This window comes from Mytilus californianus, unplaced genomic scaffold (assembly GCF_021869535.1).
Source record: "Mytilus californianus isolate M0D057914Y unplaced genomic scaffold, xbMytCali1.0.p SCAF_10, whole genome shotgun sequence".
Taxonomy (NCBI): Eukaryota; Metazoa; Mollusca; class Bivalvia; order Mytilida; family Mytilidae; genus Mytilus; species Mytilus californianus.
This window is the reverse complement of record NW_026262582.1, coordinates 44,629,415-44,650,512: the sequence shown is the minus strand read 5'-3', so window position 1 is coordinate 44,650,512 and position 21,098 is coordinate 44,629,415. Positions and strand designations below refer to the sequence as shown.

At 31.6% G+C, this 21,098-nt stretch overlaps 1 protein-coding gene across 4 annotated transcripts in view; it reads left to right on the top strand.

Moving 5' to 3' along the window:
- LOC127718205 (uncharacterized) overlaps nt 1-21,098 on the top strand; it is a 68,747-nt gene that overhangs the window by 24,329 nt on the left and 23,320 nt on the right. For 2 of the 4 annotated variants that reach the window (XM_052224177.1, XM_052224176.1), the window contains exons 5-8: nt 465-584; nt 6,117-6,168; nt 6,974-7,050; nt 12,133-12,334. In XM_052224177.1, the coding sequence (XP_052080137.1) occupies nt 465-584; nt 6,117-6,168; nt 6,974-7,050; nt 12,133-12,334 (451 nt within the window). Of the gene's footprint in view, nt 1-464; nt 585-6,116; nt 6,169-6,973; nt 7,051-12,132; nt 12,335-16,449; nt 16,537-17,609; nt 17,673-18,961; nt 19,128-21,098 lie in introns of all 4 variants that reach the window. The other 2 variants (XR_007989635.1, XR_007989634.1) reach the window with 2 other exon arrangements.

Sequence of the window (21,098 nt, the reverse complement as noted above, 5' to 3'; positions counted from 1 at the left end):
TTAAAAAAAAATATATTGCAATTCAGTGTAAAAATTGCAAATTTTGATTTAATAATTGGAATGGCAGACTTTTTAATAATTCATTTTGTTGACATATATAATAATGTAAACAAAAATGCAATGATACGTGCATAAGGATATGTGCCCTGAGAAATAGTTTTATTTTGAATGAGAATTAGTACATGAAATTAATTTGATATTCATTGCAAAATTTAAAATAAGAGATCAGAGGGCTCATTTTACAACTTTATTCCAGTGGTAAAATGCAATTTTTATCCTTTTAACATTCAACAAAAGATAATATAAAGTTTGCATTGTAGTATAGTGAAAATTTAACAAACAAAAACCAATAGCATAAATTCTGTTGGTCACAGTTCATAACATCGTGGAATAATTTCACACAATAAAAAAAAGCTTTAATGTATATGTATGTTAAATCCTGTTTCTTTTTCTCACTTTTATAGAAAGAAGAGCAAAAAAATGAAGAGAATGTTGTGTGATTGTACAATTACTGATGAAGAAAAGAAATGTAACGTTGATGCCTGTGGAGAAGATTGCCTGAATCGTATGTTGTATATAGAATGGTATGTAGTGTATAATGTTTAATACAATGTGATAAGTTATTATTGCTAGGAATTTTTTGTATAAAAAAGAAAAACAAAACCAACAGAGTTTGCTAAAAACAAAAGAAAGTACTACCAATTTTTTTATGTTGCTGTAAACTTTGAAAGAATGATTGGTAGATTGATATATGATATCCAGCTGGTACCCTGTCTTCCATACTCCTAGTCATCATTTACTATGTACCTTAAACATAGATCATTGAGATAACAGTTTACTGCCAGATGCATTTACTGTAATGCTATCAATTTGAATAAAAGAAGAAACATGCAATTTGATGCCTAACTCAGATGATGATTGATTGATTAACTGTAACTTTCTTAAGGCTCAGTGGCAAATATTTCATGCATGTTCAGGATGATATAGATGTCTGCTATATCTTGCCATGAAGCAAGCTCTTTATTGAAGCTCCTTTACTCAAAAAAAAGAAGCAAATTGCATAACATATTTACACACTTTATCACTGTTTGTTCGCTGTTTCTGGACACCACAGATATTCCCATGAAATTTTGACATCACAAGAGAAAATGTGTCAAGACTGCAGTGCAAAAGAGATTGGCATATAACGTGATAAGGTCAATTGTTGCTAATCTCTGTTCAAATGTCTCATGTAATGATAAGGGTCATTAAAAAGCCCAAAGACAAGTCCGGACAAAGAATTGATTATAAGGTAAAAGCAGTAAGGAGTATATAACTTGAACATATAGTCTAACATTATTTGGAGAAATATGCAGGAAGATTGATATAAATCATATTAATTGCATTATAAAGACAAATTACTAATATTACAAATGATAGCTAGCCATGATATATGAGTCTGAACCAAAAAAGCGTGAACTTTACACTTTATTGAAGTAGTCGTTTTTATCACACCATACAATTGTGACAGAAAAGAAATGATATGGTTTACTTTTATATGTTACAAAACCACTTTAAACACCTTAAGAAACTCAAAGCAAAGGTACAGCACTTTTATTGCTGTTCTTCATATCAAAGTCTAAGAGACAACCTAAAATGACCTAGCTGTACTTAATATGGAATTCATGTATCGATTAACACTATATCTATGCTTGGAAGCACATATTTTCTTGGTATTAAGTACAAATTACTATAACAGACAAAGCAATCTAACAAATACTGTTATAATTTATTATTACTATTTTCTGAAATTTTCATTTGATCTTCCTGTATGCTGATTTTACATTTCATGCCACTGGATTGGAATGCATTTTTATCAGTTGAGTGGAGTAAGATTGAAATGACATCAATATAATATAAGGAGATGTGCTATTATTTCCAATGAGAAGACTAACCAACAGAGTCCAAATAATATGGATTTAAGCAATTATAGGTCACCATACAGCCTTTAACAATGAGCTAGGAAAGTAGTGATAAACAAATTATCTGTTGTCTTCATAGCTCCAGGAATTTCTCGGCTGCATTTAATCAAGGGAGAAGGATATCGTCCTTTGATGAGTTTGAGGTCGTGTTTCAAAAAACTTAATAATATATAAATTTTGTTAATACAAACTTAATCATGTTAATCCGTATACCCGTCTAATCTGAATAAAATCAGTTAAAAAGAGGTTCCACAAATATATTTTTGTCAAACATAACAAAAAAAAATATTTACATTCAATAAGCTTGCTCTTGGGGAAAAAGTCACTGTATTCAGTATGATAGAGAAAGTATAGATTTATACCGACAATGGTGTAGATGTAATACAAAAATATTAAGATACAGAATATGATTTTGGTTTGATATACAGACATTTTGAAAAGTTATAAACAATTAACTGATTAAAAATGACAGAAGATAAAGTTGAAATTTTGTGACCAATTAAGATAAAAGAAAATTAAGAGAGAGAGAAAATTATTTTAAATTGAATGAACTGTTTATACCACGTAAACAGCAGACACAGGTTGCAACACTTTCTTAATTGTTTGTGTTAAATTATCATTATGTCAACATTTATGAAAGGTCAAATTACACTTATATAGAAATAAGAAGATGTGGAATAATTGCCAATAAGACAACTCTCCACCAGAGACCAAATGACATAGAAGTAAACAACTATAGGTGACTGTACGGCCTTCAACAATGAGCAAAACCCATACCGCATAGTCAGCTATAAAAGGCCACTAATTACAAATGTAAAACAATATGAACGAGAAAACTAACTGCCTGATTTATGTACAAAAAAATGGAATAAAAACAAATATGATATACAGCAACAAACGACAACCACTTAAGTCAATTTGTCCTGAAATGGGATGGAACAAGCATGTACATGAGGCAGTATGTGTTACTATGGAAACAGAATTATTTCACAAATAACGACAACTGTTCTGTCTGTAATGATGAGATTAATGTTACCACAGGACGTGAGCTTTAGCAAGTTTTTTTGAAGTACAACACAGAAAATCACTTGCAAGAATAAATGAAGATGTGCGGTATATCAGAGCTCGAGTTTTTTTATGAGCAAAATATCGAAACACCATCTATTATGAATGATGAAAAGCAATGAACACTTAACTGCAGGTTTTGGATATACAAAAAAAGAAAGATATTTTAAGTGGTATCAGTCAACGAGATTTCTTCCCTTTTCCTTCTAACAGGAAACTCTTCTGAAAAATATTGATTTGATTTGATTTTTGGTGTTTTAACGCCACTTTTAAGCAATGCATTTGGGCTATTTCGTGGCCGCCAGTTTTTATTGGTGGAGGAAGCCGGAGTGCCCGGAGAAAACCACCGACCTTCGATAGGAAACTGACAATCCTAGTCAATTAAGATTGGAGTCGAGTGCACCCGCACGAGCGGGGTTCGAAATCACAACCTCAGTGTTGACTGGCTAGTGATTACAGTAGTAACTACTTAAACCACTCGGCCACCTAGGCCCCTGAAAAATATTGCATTGTACATCTATTTGCTGCATTTGAAAATATTCATCTTTTGATTTCTTGTTATAAGTCTCAAGTCTTGGTACTACTTATAAAGGTAAGTGTTTTGGGAGGACATCTATTGTGCAATTGAAAATGATGACAGTTATCATGTACAATTTGATAAGTTTACTGTAAAACCACCTTGGTTAAATTTATTACTTAACAAATTGAATGCAACTGTGACTAATACACAAATATTTTCTCAGAGTGATGTCGTCCGTAGTAAAATTAAATCGCTTTTTCCAATGTAGAATAAAAACGCTGACCGCACAACTTTTCTTTTGTAGTCAAGGTTAAACATTTTGGTGGAAGAATGAAAATAATTTAAGAAATCAGTTGTTTGTTTTCAGTTTTAATGTACAGCAGCCCTAGAATTATTTCTTAAATAAAAAATTAACATTCTTCAATCGGATTCTGAACATCGGACGAGTTCTAATAAACAGAGTTCAGTAAAGTAACAAATTAAATGGACTTTGATCAAATGGGTTAGGAGAGATGCATCCAGTGACCTGCTACCATGACAATACAAAACCATTACACATTTGATTTCAAGTTTTCACTATACATGCTATATGCAGTAGAAATCAACAGAGAACCTAGAGAGCTTCAGTTGTAAATTAATGCCATTATAAATTATAGTCCTAAAAAATACATCAAAGCTCCAGGGAGTCAAAATGATGTAAACTAAGACTTCATGACCATAAAATCTAAAAATATTGGAGTAATATGTGAAGAACTTGCATGCAATTTTAATCTTGAATTTACCTTGGAAAAAATACAGAATACAAGTTTATATGTATATGAGACAAAATGATAAAAAAGAATGATTGAGAAATGAAGAATTGAAGACCCTAAACAAAATGCGTACAAAAATAAACTTAGACTGTGGTTAGGGTCTTAAAGTCAATATATAAAGAAAACAAAACTTTTGAAATCTTATTACAGATGCTATCATCTATTGCCAAACAATGCACAGAAAAAAATATTTTATTTTAAAAACATCTTAATTGTTTCATGTTCCAGTTGTAATATGTTATTAACACCCTACATGTATGTGAATTTTGAATTCACCCGAATAATGTAACAATGTTAAGGAATGGGAAAATGTAGTCTTGTCATAATTCAGTCAGTAATTTGGTGATTCATTGCAATCAAGTTTCGTTTTATTGTGAACTGTTGAAGTAATTATTTTATCTTAGAGTAACAATCTCGAAAACTGAGTTGTTGAAATGCATCCCTGTCCCAATGAGCCCTTATAGTGCAGGAATGCAGGAGAGCTGTTCTCACTGGTAAAAAATGTCATGCAGTTGTTGTGTGATTAAAGAATCATCATGTTGAAGAAACGATCAAAGAAAAGGATGTACACATAGCAGATTATTAAATTTACTGAATGGGATTGATTATTGTTGGTTGCTTAAAACCAGAATTTGTAGAATACTTAATACATGGACAATTGAAAAAAAAAGAAAATTAGATGTTTCAACAATGCTAAAAAATGAAAAGGTGCAAAGCAAAAAGATGCCAAAAACAAGAGTGTGGAAATTTTTGAACAAAAATGAATAAACGATACCAGTTACTGATAAAACAAAAAAACTGCAGCTGGACATGTAAGGAGATGTGGTATGATTGCCAATGAGACAACTACCCATCAGAGGTCAAAGGACAAGAATTTAAACAAATATAGGGCCTGACAATGTTTATGATTTGAAATTTAGTGTGTCATTGAAACTTATTCACCAATTAACATGATTAACTAAAACAAAGAAAAAGAGACATAGGGTAAACGTCAATGAGACAGAAATAAAACAACACGTTTACCAAATAGACTCTATTTTTGCAAACAAGTTTTATCTCATTCAGTGTTTAAAAGTTCCATTCATTGTATTGCATTGAAGAAAAAAAAAACGAAGAAAACTGTGCCATTAAAGAAGTCTTAATAACTCTTAACTTTAATCAAACCTGAAAAGAAGAAGAACAAAAATTTAAAAACATAAAAAAAGAAAAAATAGATTTACTCTGATTAAATTAGTTCCTTATTTCTAATATTACCAATTTTACTGCACCAGATGCATGTTTCGACAATTAATATCTCTTTTTATCATGTTTATTGATGCTCGAGGCCAAAATGATTGTATATCCAAAACCTGTAGCTAATACAAATGTTGAAAGTGCAGATATAACCAAAAAGAACCAAAAGTATAGCCAAACATGGATAAGGAATCGGAGTTGTGCATGATGGAGATACATTACTTAATTTCAAACCATTCCAAAGTTTTATAAAAGCAAATTTCAATAAAACAATATCCTTATTTTCATACGACCGCTAAAGGTACTGAGCTACTGGGCTTGTGTTACCCTCGGACAAGCTAACCTAGGACAACTTTATAACCAAATTCTACATTTTGTAACTGATGTGTAACTGATCAAGGTTACCGTAGTATAAATCTCTATTTATTGGATCTTATACATACAATATATGAATGAAATAAGATTTTATATTTATGGAAATCTATAATTACGCTCTAAATTTTTTGTATTGATTTTATTTAACAGTGGCAGCAGATGTCAGTGTGGAGATTTCTGTACCAACAAGAGGTTCCAAAAGGTGAGCCTTTATGGTTGAATCACTGTGGTTTTCTAAAGGAATTCCAATATGTTTTAAAAACATACATATATCAAGGGGCTATACAATTAAAATGTGTATTTAAGGTTATTTTTCAACATGGCTCATAAGTAATCAGTGGTTGCTTGTCCATTTGACATATGTAAATTTACATATGTATTTTATGGGGAAACCCAGTGATACCCTCCAATATCATGAATATTAATGAAAAAGCCATAATTGTAATTCAGAAAAAAAGAAAATTATTAGAAATGAATTAATTAAAGAAGTAGTTGTTATATCAGGAAGCATTTATGTGTTAACTTTTTTTCTTGTATGTGATCAATTCCATTTTGATAAGCTGATAGCTTTGGAAATAAAAAATGGTTCAAGCCCAACTCAAGCTGCTTTTCAGCAAATTTGAGTTTTACAACTGACAATTTTTGTTCAGCATTTTCATGTAAATCTAAATTAAATGCCGTTTGCATGAAAATATGTGAACACATGAACAGTTTCTACTGTGAATTTTCTTCTAATTTGTAAATAATTTTTGGTTTACTACAAATTTAATGGTTTAGGCATAATCTCATTTTTATACACATTATATCAGAATAGAGGATTAGAGACTATCAAATTCATATATTAAAGATAACTTCACCATAAAAAAAAGAAGATATAAGCACATTGTAGAACAATATGGGTCAAGAATGTGACAGTCAGTGATTTCATTCTCTGAAATTGTTAAATTACAGTCTGGATATACAATGACTATAGTTTTTTTACCAGTTTTCTGTTTATTCTTATTCAGAGACAATTTGCAGACGTAGCAGCTTTCAGAACAGATTGGAAAGGCTTTGGATTAAAGACAAATGCAGAATTGCCACAGTAAGTTCTGTTACAATCAAGTGCTATGGCAGAGATGCCCCTAGGAGAGGGCATTTTGAAAATGTTACTTTAAAATTGGTTAATGGTTTTAAGTGAAGAAAGGACAGACTGGGACTATGATTTGCACAGAAATAAAGCCTGTTATAGAAATACTACTACTCCCAATATTAGAAAAAAATTGAAGGGTGAAGGGGGGTGGGGGTGTAGATTTGTGACAAATTTACAGAAATATCAGTAACATTAAACCATGCTGTGCACTATTTTACTGTTCATTAACAAGAAAGAAAAGAAGAGGGCAGCAGTATTTACAAGATTTTTATACGACCACAAAAAAATTTGCGGTCGTATATTGGTATGACGGTGTTGGCATTTGTGTCGTCGTCGTCGTCTGAAGACACATTGGTTTTCGCACTGTAACTTTAGTCTAAGTGAATGGATCTCTATGAAATTTTACCATAAGGTTCAATACAACAGGAAGGTTGGGATTGATTTTGGGGGTTATAGTACCAACAGTTAAGGAATTAGGGGCCAAAAATAAGCATTTTTGTAACTCACAGACCTAACTTGTGTGTTAGTGTATAGATCTCTCTGACATTGTACCACAAGGTTCCATATCACAAAGGGAAGGCTGGGATTGATTTTGGGGGTAATTGCCTCCAAATTTTAGGAATTAGAGGCCAAAAAAGGGGCAAAAACAAGCATTTTTATACGACCGCAAAAAAATTTTGTGGTCGTATATTGGTATGACGTTGGCGTCGTCGTCGTCGTCGTCGTCGTCCGGCGTCGTCGTCCGAATACATATTGGTTTTCGCACTCTAACTTTAGTTTAAGTGAATGGATCTTTTTGAAATTTGACCATAAGGTTAAATACCACAAAAGGAAGGTTGGGATTGATTTTGGGGGTTATGGTACCAACAGTTAAGGAATTAGGGGCCAAAAAGGGGCCAAAAATGAGCATTTTCTAGTTTCCAGACAATAACTGTGGAACGGTGTATGGATCTCTCTGAAATTATACTACAAGTTTCCATACCACAAAGGGATGGTTAGGATTTGCTTTGGGGGGTTATGGCTCAAACCGTTTAGGAATTAGGGGCAAAAAAGGGGGAAAAACAAGGTTGTCCTGGTTAATGGACAAATACTTTAGTACAAAACATAATTTAAAGCAGTGTAAGGGAGATAAATCAAATACATCATTGAAATTATCTCCCTTACACTGCTTTTAAATTATGTATAAAGTAATGGTTAATGAACAATAAAGATAATCTAAAACAGTGTAAGGGAGGTAATCCAAATACAACGTTTTGGTTACTTCCCTTACTCTGCTTTTAAATTATGTTTAAAGAAATGCATATTTATAAAGGAAGACCAGTAAAAATATCTGCAAATGTTTTCATCTTTTTTTTTTTACAAAAAAATCCATATGAAAGATTTGACACTATATTTTTATTAATTCTATTATAAAATAGATTAAGTTAGCACTATGGTAAATTTAAATGGGTAATTATGGTTGCCAACTCCATTGGAAATTTGAATTGAGATTATGACCATATCTTGAGGGAAAGAATTTTTTTTTGGGGGAAAAGGGGGGGGGGATAAAAAGAAATTGTGGGGGGCCAATTTTTTCTCATTTCAGATTTCAGAAATTAAAAAGAATTATTCTTCAAATATTATTTTTTTTTCAAATTTCAAATATTGAAAAATTTCAAGAAGTAATCTTTAATTGCACAGTATGGCGCATTAGATTTGTAAAATCTTTGATCACATTTATTTATTTGTTATGCCGAATCTAACAGTGTATTTAGATTTTTAATTTTGGGTCCAGTTTTCAAATTGGTCTACATTAATGTCCAAAGGGTCCAAAATTAAACTTTGTTTGATTTTAGCAAAAATTGAATATATGAGGTTCTTTGATATGCTGAATCTAAACATGTATTTAGATTTTTGATTTTTGGCCCAGTTTTCAAGTTGGTCCAAATTGGGGTCCAAAATTAAACTTTGTTTGATTTCAACAAAAATTGAATATATGGGGTTCTTTGATATGCTGAATCTAACCATGTATTTAGATTTTTTATTTGTGGACCCCGTTATCTAATTGGTTCATATTGAGGCCAAAAGGGTCCAAAATTAAACTTTGTTTGATTTCATCTAAAATTGAATTATTGGGGTTCTTTGATATTCCAAATCTAACCGTGTATTTAGGTTCTTAATTTTGGGTCCTGTTTTTTAAATTGGTCTACATTGAGGTCCAAAGGGTCCAAAATTAAACTTAGTTTGATTTTAACAAAAATTGAATTCTTGGGGTTCTTTGATTTGCTGAATCTAAACATGTGTTTAGATTTTTGATTATGGGCCCAGTTTTCAAGTTGGTCCAAGATAGGGTCCAGTATTTAAACTTTGTTTGATTTCAACAAAAATTGAATATATGGGGAACTTTGATATGCTGAATCTAAACATGTATTTAGATTTTTGATTATGGGCCCAGTTTTCAAGTTGGTCCAAGTTGGGGTCCAAAATTAAACTTTTTTTGATTTCAACAAAAATTGAATATATGGGGTTCTTTGATATGCTGAATCTAACCATGAATTTAGAATTTTTATTTGTGGGCCCCGCTATCAAATTGGTTCATATTGAGGTCAAAAGGGTCCAAAATTAAACTTTGTTTGATTTCATCAAAAATTGAATTATTGGGGTTCTTTGATATTCCAAATCTAACCGTGTATTTAGATTTTTAATTTTAAGTCCCGTTTTTTAAATTGTCTACATTAAGGTCCAAAGGGTCCAAAATTAAACTTAGTTTGATTTTAGCAAAAATTGAATTCTTGGGGTTCTTTGATATGCTGAATCTAAACATGTGTTTAGATTTTTGATTATGGGCCCAGTTTTCAAGTTTGTCCAAGTTGGGGTCCAAAATTAAACTTTGTTTGATTTTAACAAAAATTGAATATATGGTGTTCTTTGATATGCTGAATCTAACCATGTATTTTGATTTTGGACATTGGACCATAATAGGTAAATTAAAAAAATTCAAGTTCTTAGACCACATTCTTTCTGTGTCAGAAACCTATGCTGTGTCAAATATTTAATAACAATCCAAATTCAGAGCTGTATCAAGCTTGAATGTTGTGTCCATACTTGCCCCAACTGTTCAGGGTTCGACCTCTGCGGTCGTATCAAGCTGCGCCCCAGCGAAGCATTTTATTCTAGTTTCATGACAAGTTCAGAGTTCGCGAAAACTTATTTTGACCCGTCGGTCATGGGACCGACAAAGCATGATTATTTGTCAGTCCAACAAAATTTTAGCCAGTCCTACAAAATCTGTCAATTTTATCCTGAAATAAAATTAATAACATATTTTATCGCGAAAAATAACTTTATTAATATTAGTTTTATTCTTCGCACCCACAGGCAAATTAACAATGAAGGACCAGTTCAGGTCTTCTGATTGTTCTTATTTAAAGTCATCTTCACTATCCATTTCATCATCTGAATCACTTTCTCAGCTGTTACAGTATTTGTTTGCTCCATTGTAGGGTTCAATCGCTGATTGTTTGCCAGGGATGGCTCTATGAACAAATTTAGTAGGCCACGTGTAGATCGCCGCTTTGGTTTGTTTATAATAAATCAGTAAACCAGTACCGGAAATTGGCAGCGGGTACATCTGATAACTGATGTAAACACTTATTGGAAACAGTTGCGGTACATCTAATAACCGATGTAAAAAAGTGCTGAAATATGCACTACAACGGCCGTTTTTACATCGGTCATCGGGACCGGCACTAGCCTTCAAAATACTGGTCCGAGCCTCATTTTGACCGACAGGACCGACCATTTTCGCGAACTCTGATAACTTGTGTGTAAGTGTATGGATCTTTATGAAATTGTGCTACAAGGTTCCATATCACAAAGGGAAAGCTGGAATTGAGTTGGGGGTAATTGCCCAAAACGTTTAGGAATAAGGGCCAAAAAGGGGCAAAAAATAAGCATTTTTCTAGTTTCCAGACAATAACTTGTGTTCAAGTGTATGGATCTCTATGAAATTGTACTGCAAGGTACCATACCACAAAGGGAAGGCTGGGATTGATTTTGGGGGTTATTGCCTCAAAATTTTAGGAATTAGGGGTCAAAAAGGGGCAACAAAACAAGCATTTTTCTAGTTTCAGGACAATAATTTATGTGTAAGTGTATGGATCTTTATGAAATTGAACTACAAGGTTCCATATCACAAAGGGAAAGCTGGGTTTGAGTTTGGGGGTAATTGCCCTAAATGTTTAGGAATTTGGGGCCAAAAAACAAGCATTTTTCTAGTTTCTAGACAATAACTTGTGTTCAAGTGTATGGATCTCTCTGAAATTGTACTGCAAGGTACCATACCACAAAGGGAAGGCTGGGATTGAGTTAGGGGGTGATGAATCATAAGGGGTTCAAAAAATTTGGGGGGGGGGATTTTTTTTTCCTTTTTTTTTCTTTAAAATTTTCCATTTTAAATTGGTTATTTCTGATTTATATATAAAAGCAAATAATAATGATATGGTTTGAATAGATAAATTAAAAATTTTAAAGTTCTTAAGACCACATTCATTCTGTGTCAGAAACCTATGCTGTGTCAAATATTTAATCACAATCCAAATTCAGTGCTGTATCAAGCTTGAATGTTGTGTCCATACTTGCCCCAACTGTTCAGGGTTCGACCTCTGCGGTCGTATCAAGCTGTGCCCAGCGGAGCATTTTATTTTAGGAAGTTACAATCCTTTTTGAAAATGACATGTAGAATAGTTATAATACTTAACAGACAAAAAAAATTAACAATTGAGAAAGGACAAGTATCATGTTTGAGGCTTAACTGTAATTCAAGATTGTCCATTAGTTGCTTGTGTTGAATTAATATGGAATATAAAATTACAGTATGATTTTACATGATCTTTAGACTCAGCAGACCATCAACACACAGTAATGTAAGCATTTGCAGGAGCGTGTCTTCATCAATGAACACATTCTTTAAACATGAAATAAGCCTTCTTTGAACAATTGTAATGATGAACAGTCACAAAAGAATACGATAACATCTGTCTAAATATTTTATAGTGGAGATTTTGTTATGGAATATGTTGGTGAAGTCTTGGACTACAAAACATTCAAATCAAGAACCAAGCAGTATGCCAAGTCAGGAGAAAGTCATTTCTACTTCATGGCACTGAACGCAGATGAGGTCATTGATGCATCATACAAAGGAAATGTGTCACGCTTCATTAATCACAGTTGTGACCCTAACTGTGAAACACAAAAGGTTAGTGTTGCTTTTGACAGTTTTATGCTTTACTTGGTCATGTTATTAATTAGAGCTGTTCCATAAAAGCACATATTGTAAAAAATGGAAAGAGAGTTCAAAATTTAATGATTATTGGTTTACAGTGATACTAAGAATCATCGTCAGATCTTGGAAGAGAAGAATTGATGAAATTTAAATGAAGGCATGTTTCCTAAAAGATTTTGATTTCGGCCAAACGGTGTTTATGGAATAGCTCTCAACATTGCTTAAAAGGTTATCTAAATAACTACAAAATGTACCAAGAAATCTCTGCACAGTGACATTTGATTGAAACATAAATTGAAAAAAAAAAGGTATTTTTGTTGTGGTTGAAACCATTACAATAGTGATTGATGTTGATCATCATATTTGACTTGGTAAACTTCTTATGATATTAAAAGAATCAAAAGAATTAAATTAATGGTGAATAGCAAATGTCAGAGGATTTTGTTGCCTCAGAGACCAAATAAAGGCATGTTACTTGGATGGAGAGTTGTCTCATTGGCACTCGTACCACATATTATTTCTATGTTATGTCATATGTAAAGCAAATATTAATTAAAAGCTTTACTAGTGACAATTTACGGCCAAGTTTATAATTTCAAATGTGAAAGATTATTTTGAAATTAGAAATTAGATGGTCAAAGTACTTGTCAACACTTCTGTTCTTAATTATTTCAATAGATTGATGTATATAAAAAAATACATGTTAATTCGCTGTTTCAGAATCTAATGCATTCTGGGTAACATTTTCAAAATCGTACACCAAAAGGCTGTGATTGGCTAGCAACATCCCAAACAATTGAAATTCAACCAATGACATGATGTCGTTTTCAATTTAGGGTACGAAAAAAATGAAATTACCCACAATGCATTAGATTCTGAGATGGCAAATTATTGAATATTTAGAAAAAATTGAAAGGGGGAGGAGTGGGAAGGCAAAAAAATCATATTGTATGGGTAGACAGTATCAATAACTTTTCAGAAAGCAAATACTTGAGATTTCATAGTAAATTTGCATGGATAGTGGGTGTAAATCATTTCAAAAGAACGCTGCTGATGTACTACTGGGGAAAAACTCAGAGAAAATTATCTTTATAGTAAGATATAATATTATGGCAGTTAAAGTTTCTCTCTGAAAATAATTAGCCGTACAAGGCCACATTGTATCTACAAACTGATAATCATTATGATTAGCCTAACCATAAAATTTCTTTTAAAATAAAATAAAAAGATACAAAGAAGCAATAAAGAAATTACCAAAAAAGTCCTACTAAACAACATGAACAAGGACATAAAGAAAAGATACAAACAACAGTCAACAGAAAACTAAAGATCCCAAAAATGGGGTTAATAAAAAGTAAGCAGTTCTGCTCACGAGTGTCAACCAACATTTAAATACTAAAAAAAAAAATCACAAAATAAAATGCAGAAAATTGAAAAAAAATCACCAATGTTAGAGCTAATTTACTAATGTTTGTAGAGTAAGACTGTGGTTGGTTTGCTTGCTTTGTTTGTATAAACGTTTGCTCAAGCATGGTAATTAAGATTGACATCTGCAAACAATATAAATAGGCGGAGTTAAACCTGTATACATTATACTTAAATTTGATTGGATCTTATCCTGGAGATTAGCAATCCAAATATAATGTATACAGGTTTAACTTCGCCTATTTATATTGTTTGCAGATGTCAATCTTAATTACTTGAGCAGACAGTTATACAAAGAAAGCAAGCAAGCCAACCAAAGTCTTGCTCTTCAAGCATAAGGAAATTAGGTCTGTGGATTCATGAGTATCTATGCATGCAATTATTTCTGAAATTACAGTAATCTGTTTTAACTGAGCAATATTGATTTCAATACTTCACTGTAAAGTAGCTTTTTACAAAATTCATTATTTAACTAGATCATGTAGATGCAAGAAAAACTAGAAAACACTTGTCTTTGTTTTGTGTTGTAACAGTTATATTGACTCAAATTAAATGTGACCTCATACATTTCTTACTTTAGGAGAATACTGTATTCTATACCGTTTATAATAATGTATACCTTATCTTATGATAAATACACTAAATTACAAAATACTATTGATATTTCATTATCCGACTGCATATATCAGTGCACTTTGACCACCAGCTACCATGGCAATTTTAAATCAATTCCTATTGTTTGCAAGTAACTGACAGATGTGATTTTCATGTTATTCAATAGAACATCTGTCATCCAATAACCTACAGTAGAAACTCATCCCATCTTATGATGGGAGCTGATGTCTTAGAGTACTATATAGGAACTGTCAATGATACATTAAAGTACAATGTTAGAGCTAATTTACTAATGTTTGTAGAGAGAGACTTTGGTTGGTTTGCTTGCTTTGTTTGTATAAACCTTTGCTCAAGCATTGTATTTAAGATTGACATCTGCAAACAATATAAATAGGCGGAGTTAAACCTGTAAACATTATACTTAAATTTGATTGGATCTTATCCTGGAGGTTAGCAATCCAAATATAATGTATACAGGTTTAACTCCGCCTATTTATATTGTTTGCAGATGTCAATCTTAATTATAATGCTTGAGCAAACAGTTATACAAAGAAAGCAAACAAGCCAACCAAAGTCTTACTCGACAAGCATTATGAAATTAGCTCTAATATACTGTGGATTTATGATTATCTATAGTGTAATAAATTTTGCTGATTTGATAGGTGCTTGGAATTAGAGTTTTATATAGGGGGTTTTATAATTAAACATTAAAATGTAAGATTGTGGTTTAACCAGCTCAAAATAACAGAATTGAATGTTACTTTGCTGTAAAACATATAAAAGAAAATGTCGAAGAAATGTGTTTACAATGAAATGACAGAGATACAGATGATGCAGTTGCATTTTGTACTTGACACATAGTATACGTATGATAAACCGATTACGAAACTTTGTACATAAACTCGTGTCGTATTGAACAACACCATCATAAACTGAATCGAGTTGCGAAATAATATACTAAATGTGGATATATTAATGCAATATAAAACAAAACCCATGAATTATTATGCACAATTTATTTAGAATTACGAAATCAAATTACTTATTCGTACAAACAAGAAATACTAATTTATGCTCTTTTTCACTGCTTTAGCCTCTTATCCAATTTCCAACACAATCAAATAACCAAAATTAAAACTAAAAATTTCGAGTCTTTAATTTTAGGGCATTTAAATATTATTTTGGCGGCACTTTGATCACATTTGTGTAATATAGTTGGATAGGATGCTAAGATATATATGTAATATGAGCTTTGTCATTTCTAGCTTGCTTTTTATGCTTTCAGAATTTTGATATGCTTATAATGTTTTAGTATGACGACTACCATTTTAATGATTTTCAGTTTCAATTTCTTGCAACTGGTCATTTCAGTTAAAATTTTATCAAGAGATGTGCGAAAGAAAATCAGTTAGAATTATTTAGTTGACCTTTTCCAAAGTTTACTGGAGTTATTTTAGTACCAAGGTCAAGAATTTGAAATACTTCTTGATAAAATTCAATAGAATTGATCACTTGCAAGAAAATGAGTTATCATGTGAATAGTTTTTGCTGTAATTTGATCTGATTTCTTTTATCTTTTTCTACCGATAGAAAGAAAGAGAGAGAGAGAGACTACAAATTTGAAATAGACATGAAAACTTTCAGTTAATTGAAAATAATAAAATCAGTACATTAGCCTACAAAGATGTGAGGTTTATGTCAACAGTATTAAAACAACCGAAAGACATCAAGAAGTCAATATATGTTCTTCAACAATAGACAAATGTCTACAAAATATATCAAGCTCTATATCACCCTCAGTCAAGAAGAGATTTGAATAAATTTAACAGAGAAAATCGAAGATTTCTGGAAAAAAAAAAAATTTTATAGATGCATCTATAGACAACCAGTTACAAGGTGCCTGACTTGAGTTTGAACTGGTCAATTATATTATCCGTAAACCTCATTAACGATAAAAAACAGTGAATCCTACATGAAGTCAAACAAATGTAAAACAACATGGCTTTGATGCTCTATTAATCATGTTTTGATGGTTTTCCTTTTCACAGCGACCTACAAATGGGTGACAACCTTTGTTGCTAAGGTGATGACCTTCAGATGGATTTCTCTTTTCTTGTCTATCAAGACCCTGAATGGTACATATCTTTTGGTTAAGCTTTGATCATACACTTCATATTTTGAAGAAAAACAGTTTTAATTCCAGTTGAATATTTTTTTCAACCATGCATGTACTAAAAATCTATTCTATGACGTATAAAAACAAAACACAAATTACTGCTACTGAAAACAATTAGATTGGACACTAAAAAAAAAAGGAATATACAAATTACTGCTAATATTGCATATGAAGAAAATTCATAAGTTTTCATGAATACCAATTTTGATTCGAAATTTGTTAAGTAAATTGCTACAGAAAATATTTCCAAGGCATTAGATATCTTTCAAAAAGGAGCAATTTATCAGTAAAATATATATTACATAATGTAAATATAAACAGAGAAGTGGTTATCAGTTATGAGTTACTTCATTGAAAAATCTTTACAGTAGAAAATCTCCAACTTATCACATTTATATTTTATTGCAAACGGTCAGTTGTGGTTCTAAGTTTTGAAATTAGATCTGAAACTCAGTTTACCCTGCCATTGTCTTTAGGTATATTTAATCTGAATTTTAATGGCAATTTATCTTACTCAAATTCAAATACAATATATCTGATCCATTGCAAGAAAATATTTTTATGAGGTTTGAAGTTTTTCTTCTGTTGCATGTGGGCCTATAACATGGCAAGTTGTTAACTTGTTCAACCGAATGACTAAACATCTGAAATTGATACTGAAAAAAATAATGTGCAAATAGTATAAATGGACATTCCACCGACACAATCTTTTATTAGGAGATATATAATTATTGAAAGTCTTAAAGTGGTTATGCAGATATTCTATTATAAGGTGATAAAAAATAAGAGTTTATGAAATAACTCTCTTTTCCGTCTTGCAAATGGAGTGTTGTACTTTTTATGATGATAAAGAAAATGAAGTATTTTATGGTATATCTCCCTCAAAGGGTGCCGAATCAATCAGTTACAGAATAATTTACGTGATACACCAAAAATTTATATATGCATTTATATACAAACATACAAAAACACAGAAAACAAATTCCGGAACAGATTTTTTAATGGAGTTCCTGTTTTATTTACCCATAAAAGGAATTGCACAGTCAGTTCACGTTGGTGTGGCAGGATCTAATATAGACGACAGACAAAGAAATGGTAAACTACATTACAAAAATATTACAAATCGAGAAAATGAAATATGAAACAAACAAAAAAAAGATTTAAAGAGAGGGATAGAAAAATGCAAATTCATTAGAGTTGCAAAGTTTTGGACTAAAATTTTACAAAAATATTTACTTATATTTTAAATGGATGTCAAAAAAAGAATATTGATCTGACGTTATAAATAGTTAATAAATCAAAGAATCCATATCAAAAATGACATGTTTCAAACCATAATATAAAACAATTTCCAGCAATGACGAGAAGGATGTCATATATTTTCTTTCGTACTGTGTTTCTCTTCCGACAGTAAAAATTCACTTAAAAATTTGTGTATCAAAACAAGATGTTCTTTAACATCTACATATTTATATATGAATATATAAACATATTGAGATATATATCAATGAGACAGCAACTTAATGACTCAAACAAAACCAGAAGACATAAAGATTTTGTTTCTATTTTCCTAGAAGAAAGTAGATAGAATTTCTATCATATTTTCGATTTGGCACATGTGTTTCTCTTTAAAAAAAAAAGAATTAGCACACAGACACACACAAAAAAGAAAATTATCACACAAACACACACTTAAAAGAAGGAATTATCATACACACATATTAGTGTGAAGCTTGACATGGATGATATATGGACCAAACCATGGAATGGAGGACTGAATGGGAAAAACAAGATAACAATAATCAAGATTTTTGTGAAGATAAATTAAGTTATCAGAGAAGTAAATACACCAATCTTTTACTGGTAAGAGTAGATAGATGTCATGTTGCGTAATTTCTAAAAGAAAATACTTATTTTATACCACTGATATAGAAGTTGAAGAAAAATTCATTGATAGTACAATACCACAGATATAACGATATCTTTTTATGGAAATAGTAAAGAACAGAAAAATGAGATTTACACTACACACCACAAAATATAGAGATGATTTTAAACAGCAATAGAGTACAGTCGAACCAAACCTATTTGAACGAAGCACTGAATAAAAGAAATGTTTAAACTGCACGGCATTTGATACACAAAAGATTTTGAATAGCTGCAAGGTTGAAGAGACGGAAGTTGATGTTATTTTCCATTGCGAAGACAAATAGAAAGATATGAAGTCACTTCAAGATTCAGGACGGAATACACATATTTTTGTACATACAACACCTTTTAATACTTCCTTGCTTCTCACATGTCACTTTCGCTTGACCTATAATGAAACATAGACATTGTAAACTTTTTTCTGATTGCTTATGTCATAGATGTCTTGTTTTCAGTCGTCCAAGAGCTCTCTTGTTTTCAGCCCAGGCTCATGTCTTTGTGTTGTATCTCTCAAGAGTGAAGATAGAAACTAAAAGACTGAACAGAATCAAGAACAAGAAATAACGATTTAAATTGTAGATAAAAATTAACATTTTGTCTTTCCATTTTGAATTCCATTAGGTAAGAAATCAGTGTTTTTGTACTGAAGCAAAACAAATCTGTCAGTTTAAATGCTATAATTGTTATTTTGACAAAAAAGGTTCCACCAATACTGAGACGAGATGTTTCAAAAGTATTGTTGGAATAGTTTTTGTTGTGGATTCACCAGTCAAAAGTATTTCTCCATTTGATAATTTATATTCCTTATAAATCTCTAACATGTCTTATTTTAACTTAAACAGTTGTTTCATGAAAGTTTTATCTTTTGAATTCGAAATACAAGTAATGAATTATCATATTTGTTTATACTTTTGACTGGTCATGGTAAAACAAATTGAGGTCGACTATTTCAGTGTATTCTCATGTCACTGTTCCACCACTGCTGTACTTTTGTACAGTATATAAAAGTAGTGTTGGGATGGTGAGTGGGAATATTTATATAAATAATCTAACTAACTTGAATCATAGTGTTGATATAAAACTGTTCCACCATGGCTGTATATGAACAAAAGTCAATGTTGGAATGGTTAAACATTTGAAAATATAACATACAGATTATAACATACTTAACTGTTTCACCATTCCTGTACTAGAAATGTTGGAATGGTTATTTGAAATGTACAGGAAACCGAACAAATATCTTCAATAATGAAGGAACTGTTTCACCACTCGAGAAAAATTATTTCTGAACAAGTGTTGAGATGGATCCTTTATGTGTAAAGCTTAAAACAATTGAAAAAAAAAACATACATGTACTTAAAAATTATGAAAACAGAACAAAGCAAAACAGTTTAAACATGAGGTCATAGAACAAATACATTGATACCAAGTCTTCATTTGATTATTGTTAAAAGTTATCATGGGATAGCTCAGAAGGCAAGTTTTTGGGGTCTTATTAGGGTGACTCAATCCAGTCCATTTAGAAAACATGAGAATTGCCCACCCAGATTTAGGGCAGCAAGTTGACAAGCAGATTGGCTTTTCAGCATTCAATTCCTAATTCCTTTTTCTCATAGAAAGTTAGCATTTATATAACGACTATTCCCCTGCAGCACAAGCACATGCTTCATTCTCCTCAACCTGACTGTATTTGTGGTCTCCTGGTAGTGTTCTAGCCTTGAGTGTTGAAGGTCAAAGATTCTATCCTTGGCATGGTCAATTTAAGACTTGGAAAATTAGTATTTGCCACTTGTCCACTATGCATGTTGCATTTAGGAGGAAGGGGAATGACTGGTTGGCTAAGAGTCTAGTAGGGTGACATGTCTTCCTGTGGATTGTTAACTTTTGAACTAGCACATTGAAAATCTGGCTGAGCGTGTTGGTCAAGTACAAAGCAGGGTTCATATTCTTATCAAATGAAATCTTGCTCCAAGTAACTGGAAGTGGAAGGTTGATGGGGAAAAAATTGTTTTATGCTACAGGGATGTCTGTGAATAAATAGTAAACATTTTTAGAGAAAAATAAATAAAGAAAAGAACGATGTTTGGTTTATCTCTTGATAATGGATTTTTTACATTTAAGTGACAGAAAATTGCCTCTCCGTATCTGGATTGGCAAATTCCATGTTTTCTGTAATGACTGGGCTCAGACATTCCACTGCTTCAACAAGTCTCCATAACAGTTTGTCAGATATCAGAGGAATCTTGAACTACCTATTTTTTATACGATTTTAACAGTATGATATATATACCTGTAAACTGGATATAGAAAAAGTACATGTACAGAGATTCTGTAAATATGTGCAACTGCATTGAAATTTCTTAGTACATTGTTTGTATTTGTATGTGTTGGTACGTTTCACACATGTAGGAAACTGCAGTGCTCCTAAAAAACTAAAAATCATTGACAAAAAAATTGAGAAAAAATTAAGACATGTCAGTAGATTTAAAGCAACTTCTGTTGGCCTAAGTAATTTTTTTGGTAGAGATAATAGACTTTTCACACTACTGAATTTTGACTAGCTGGATTAATATAAAATATGACAGATTACCT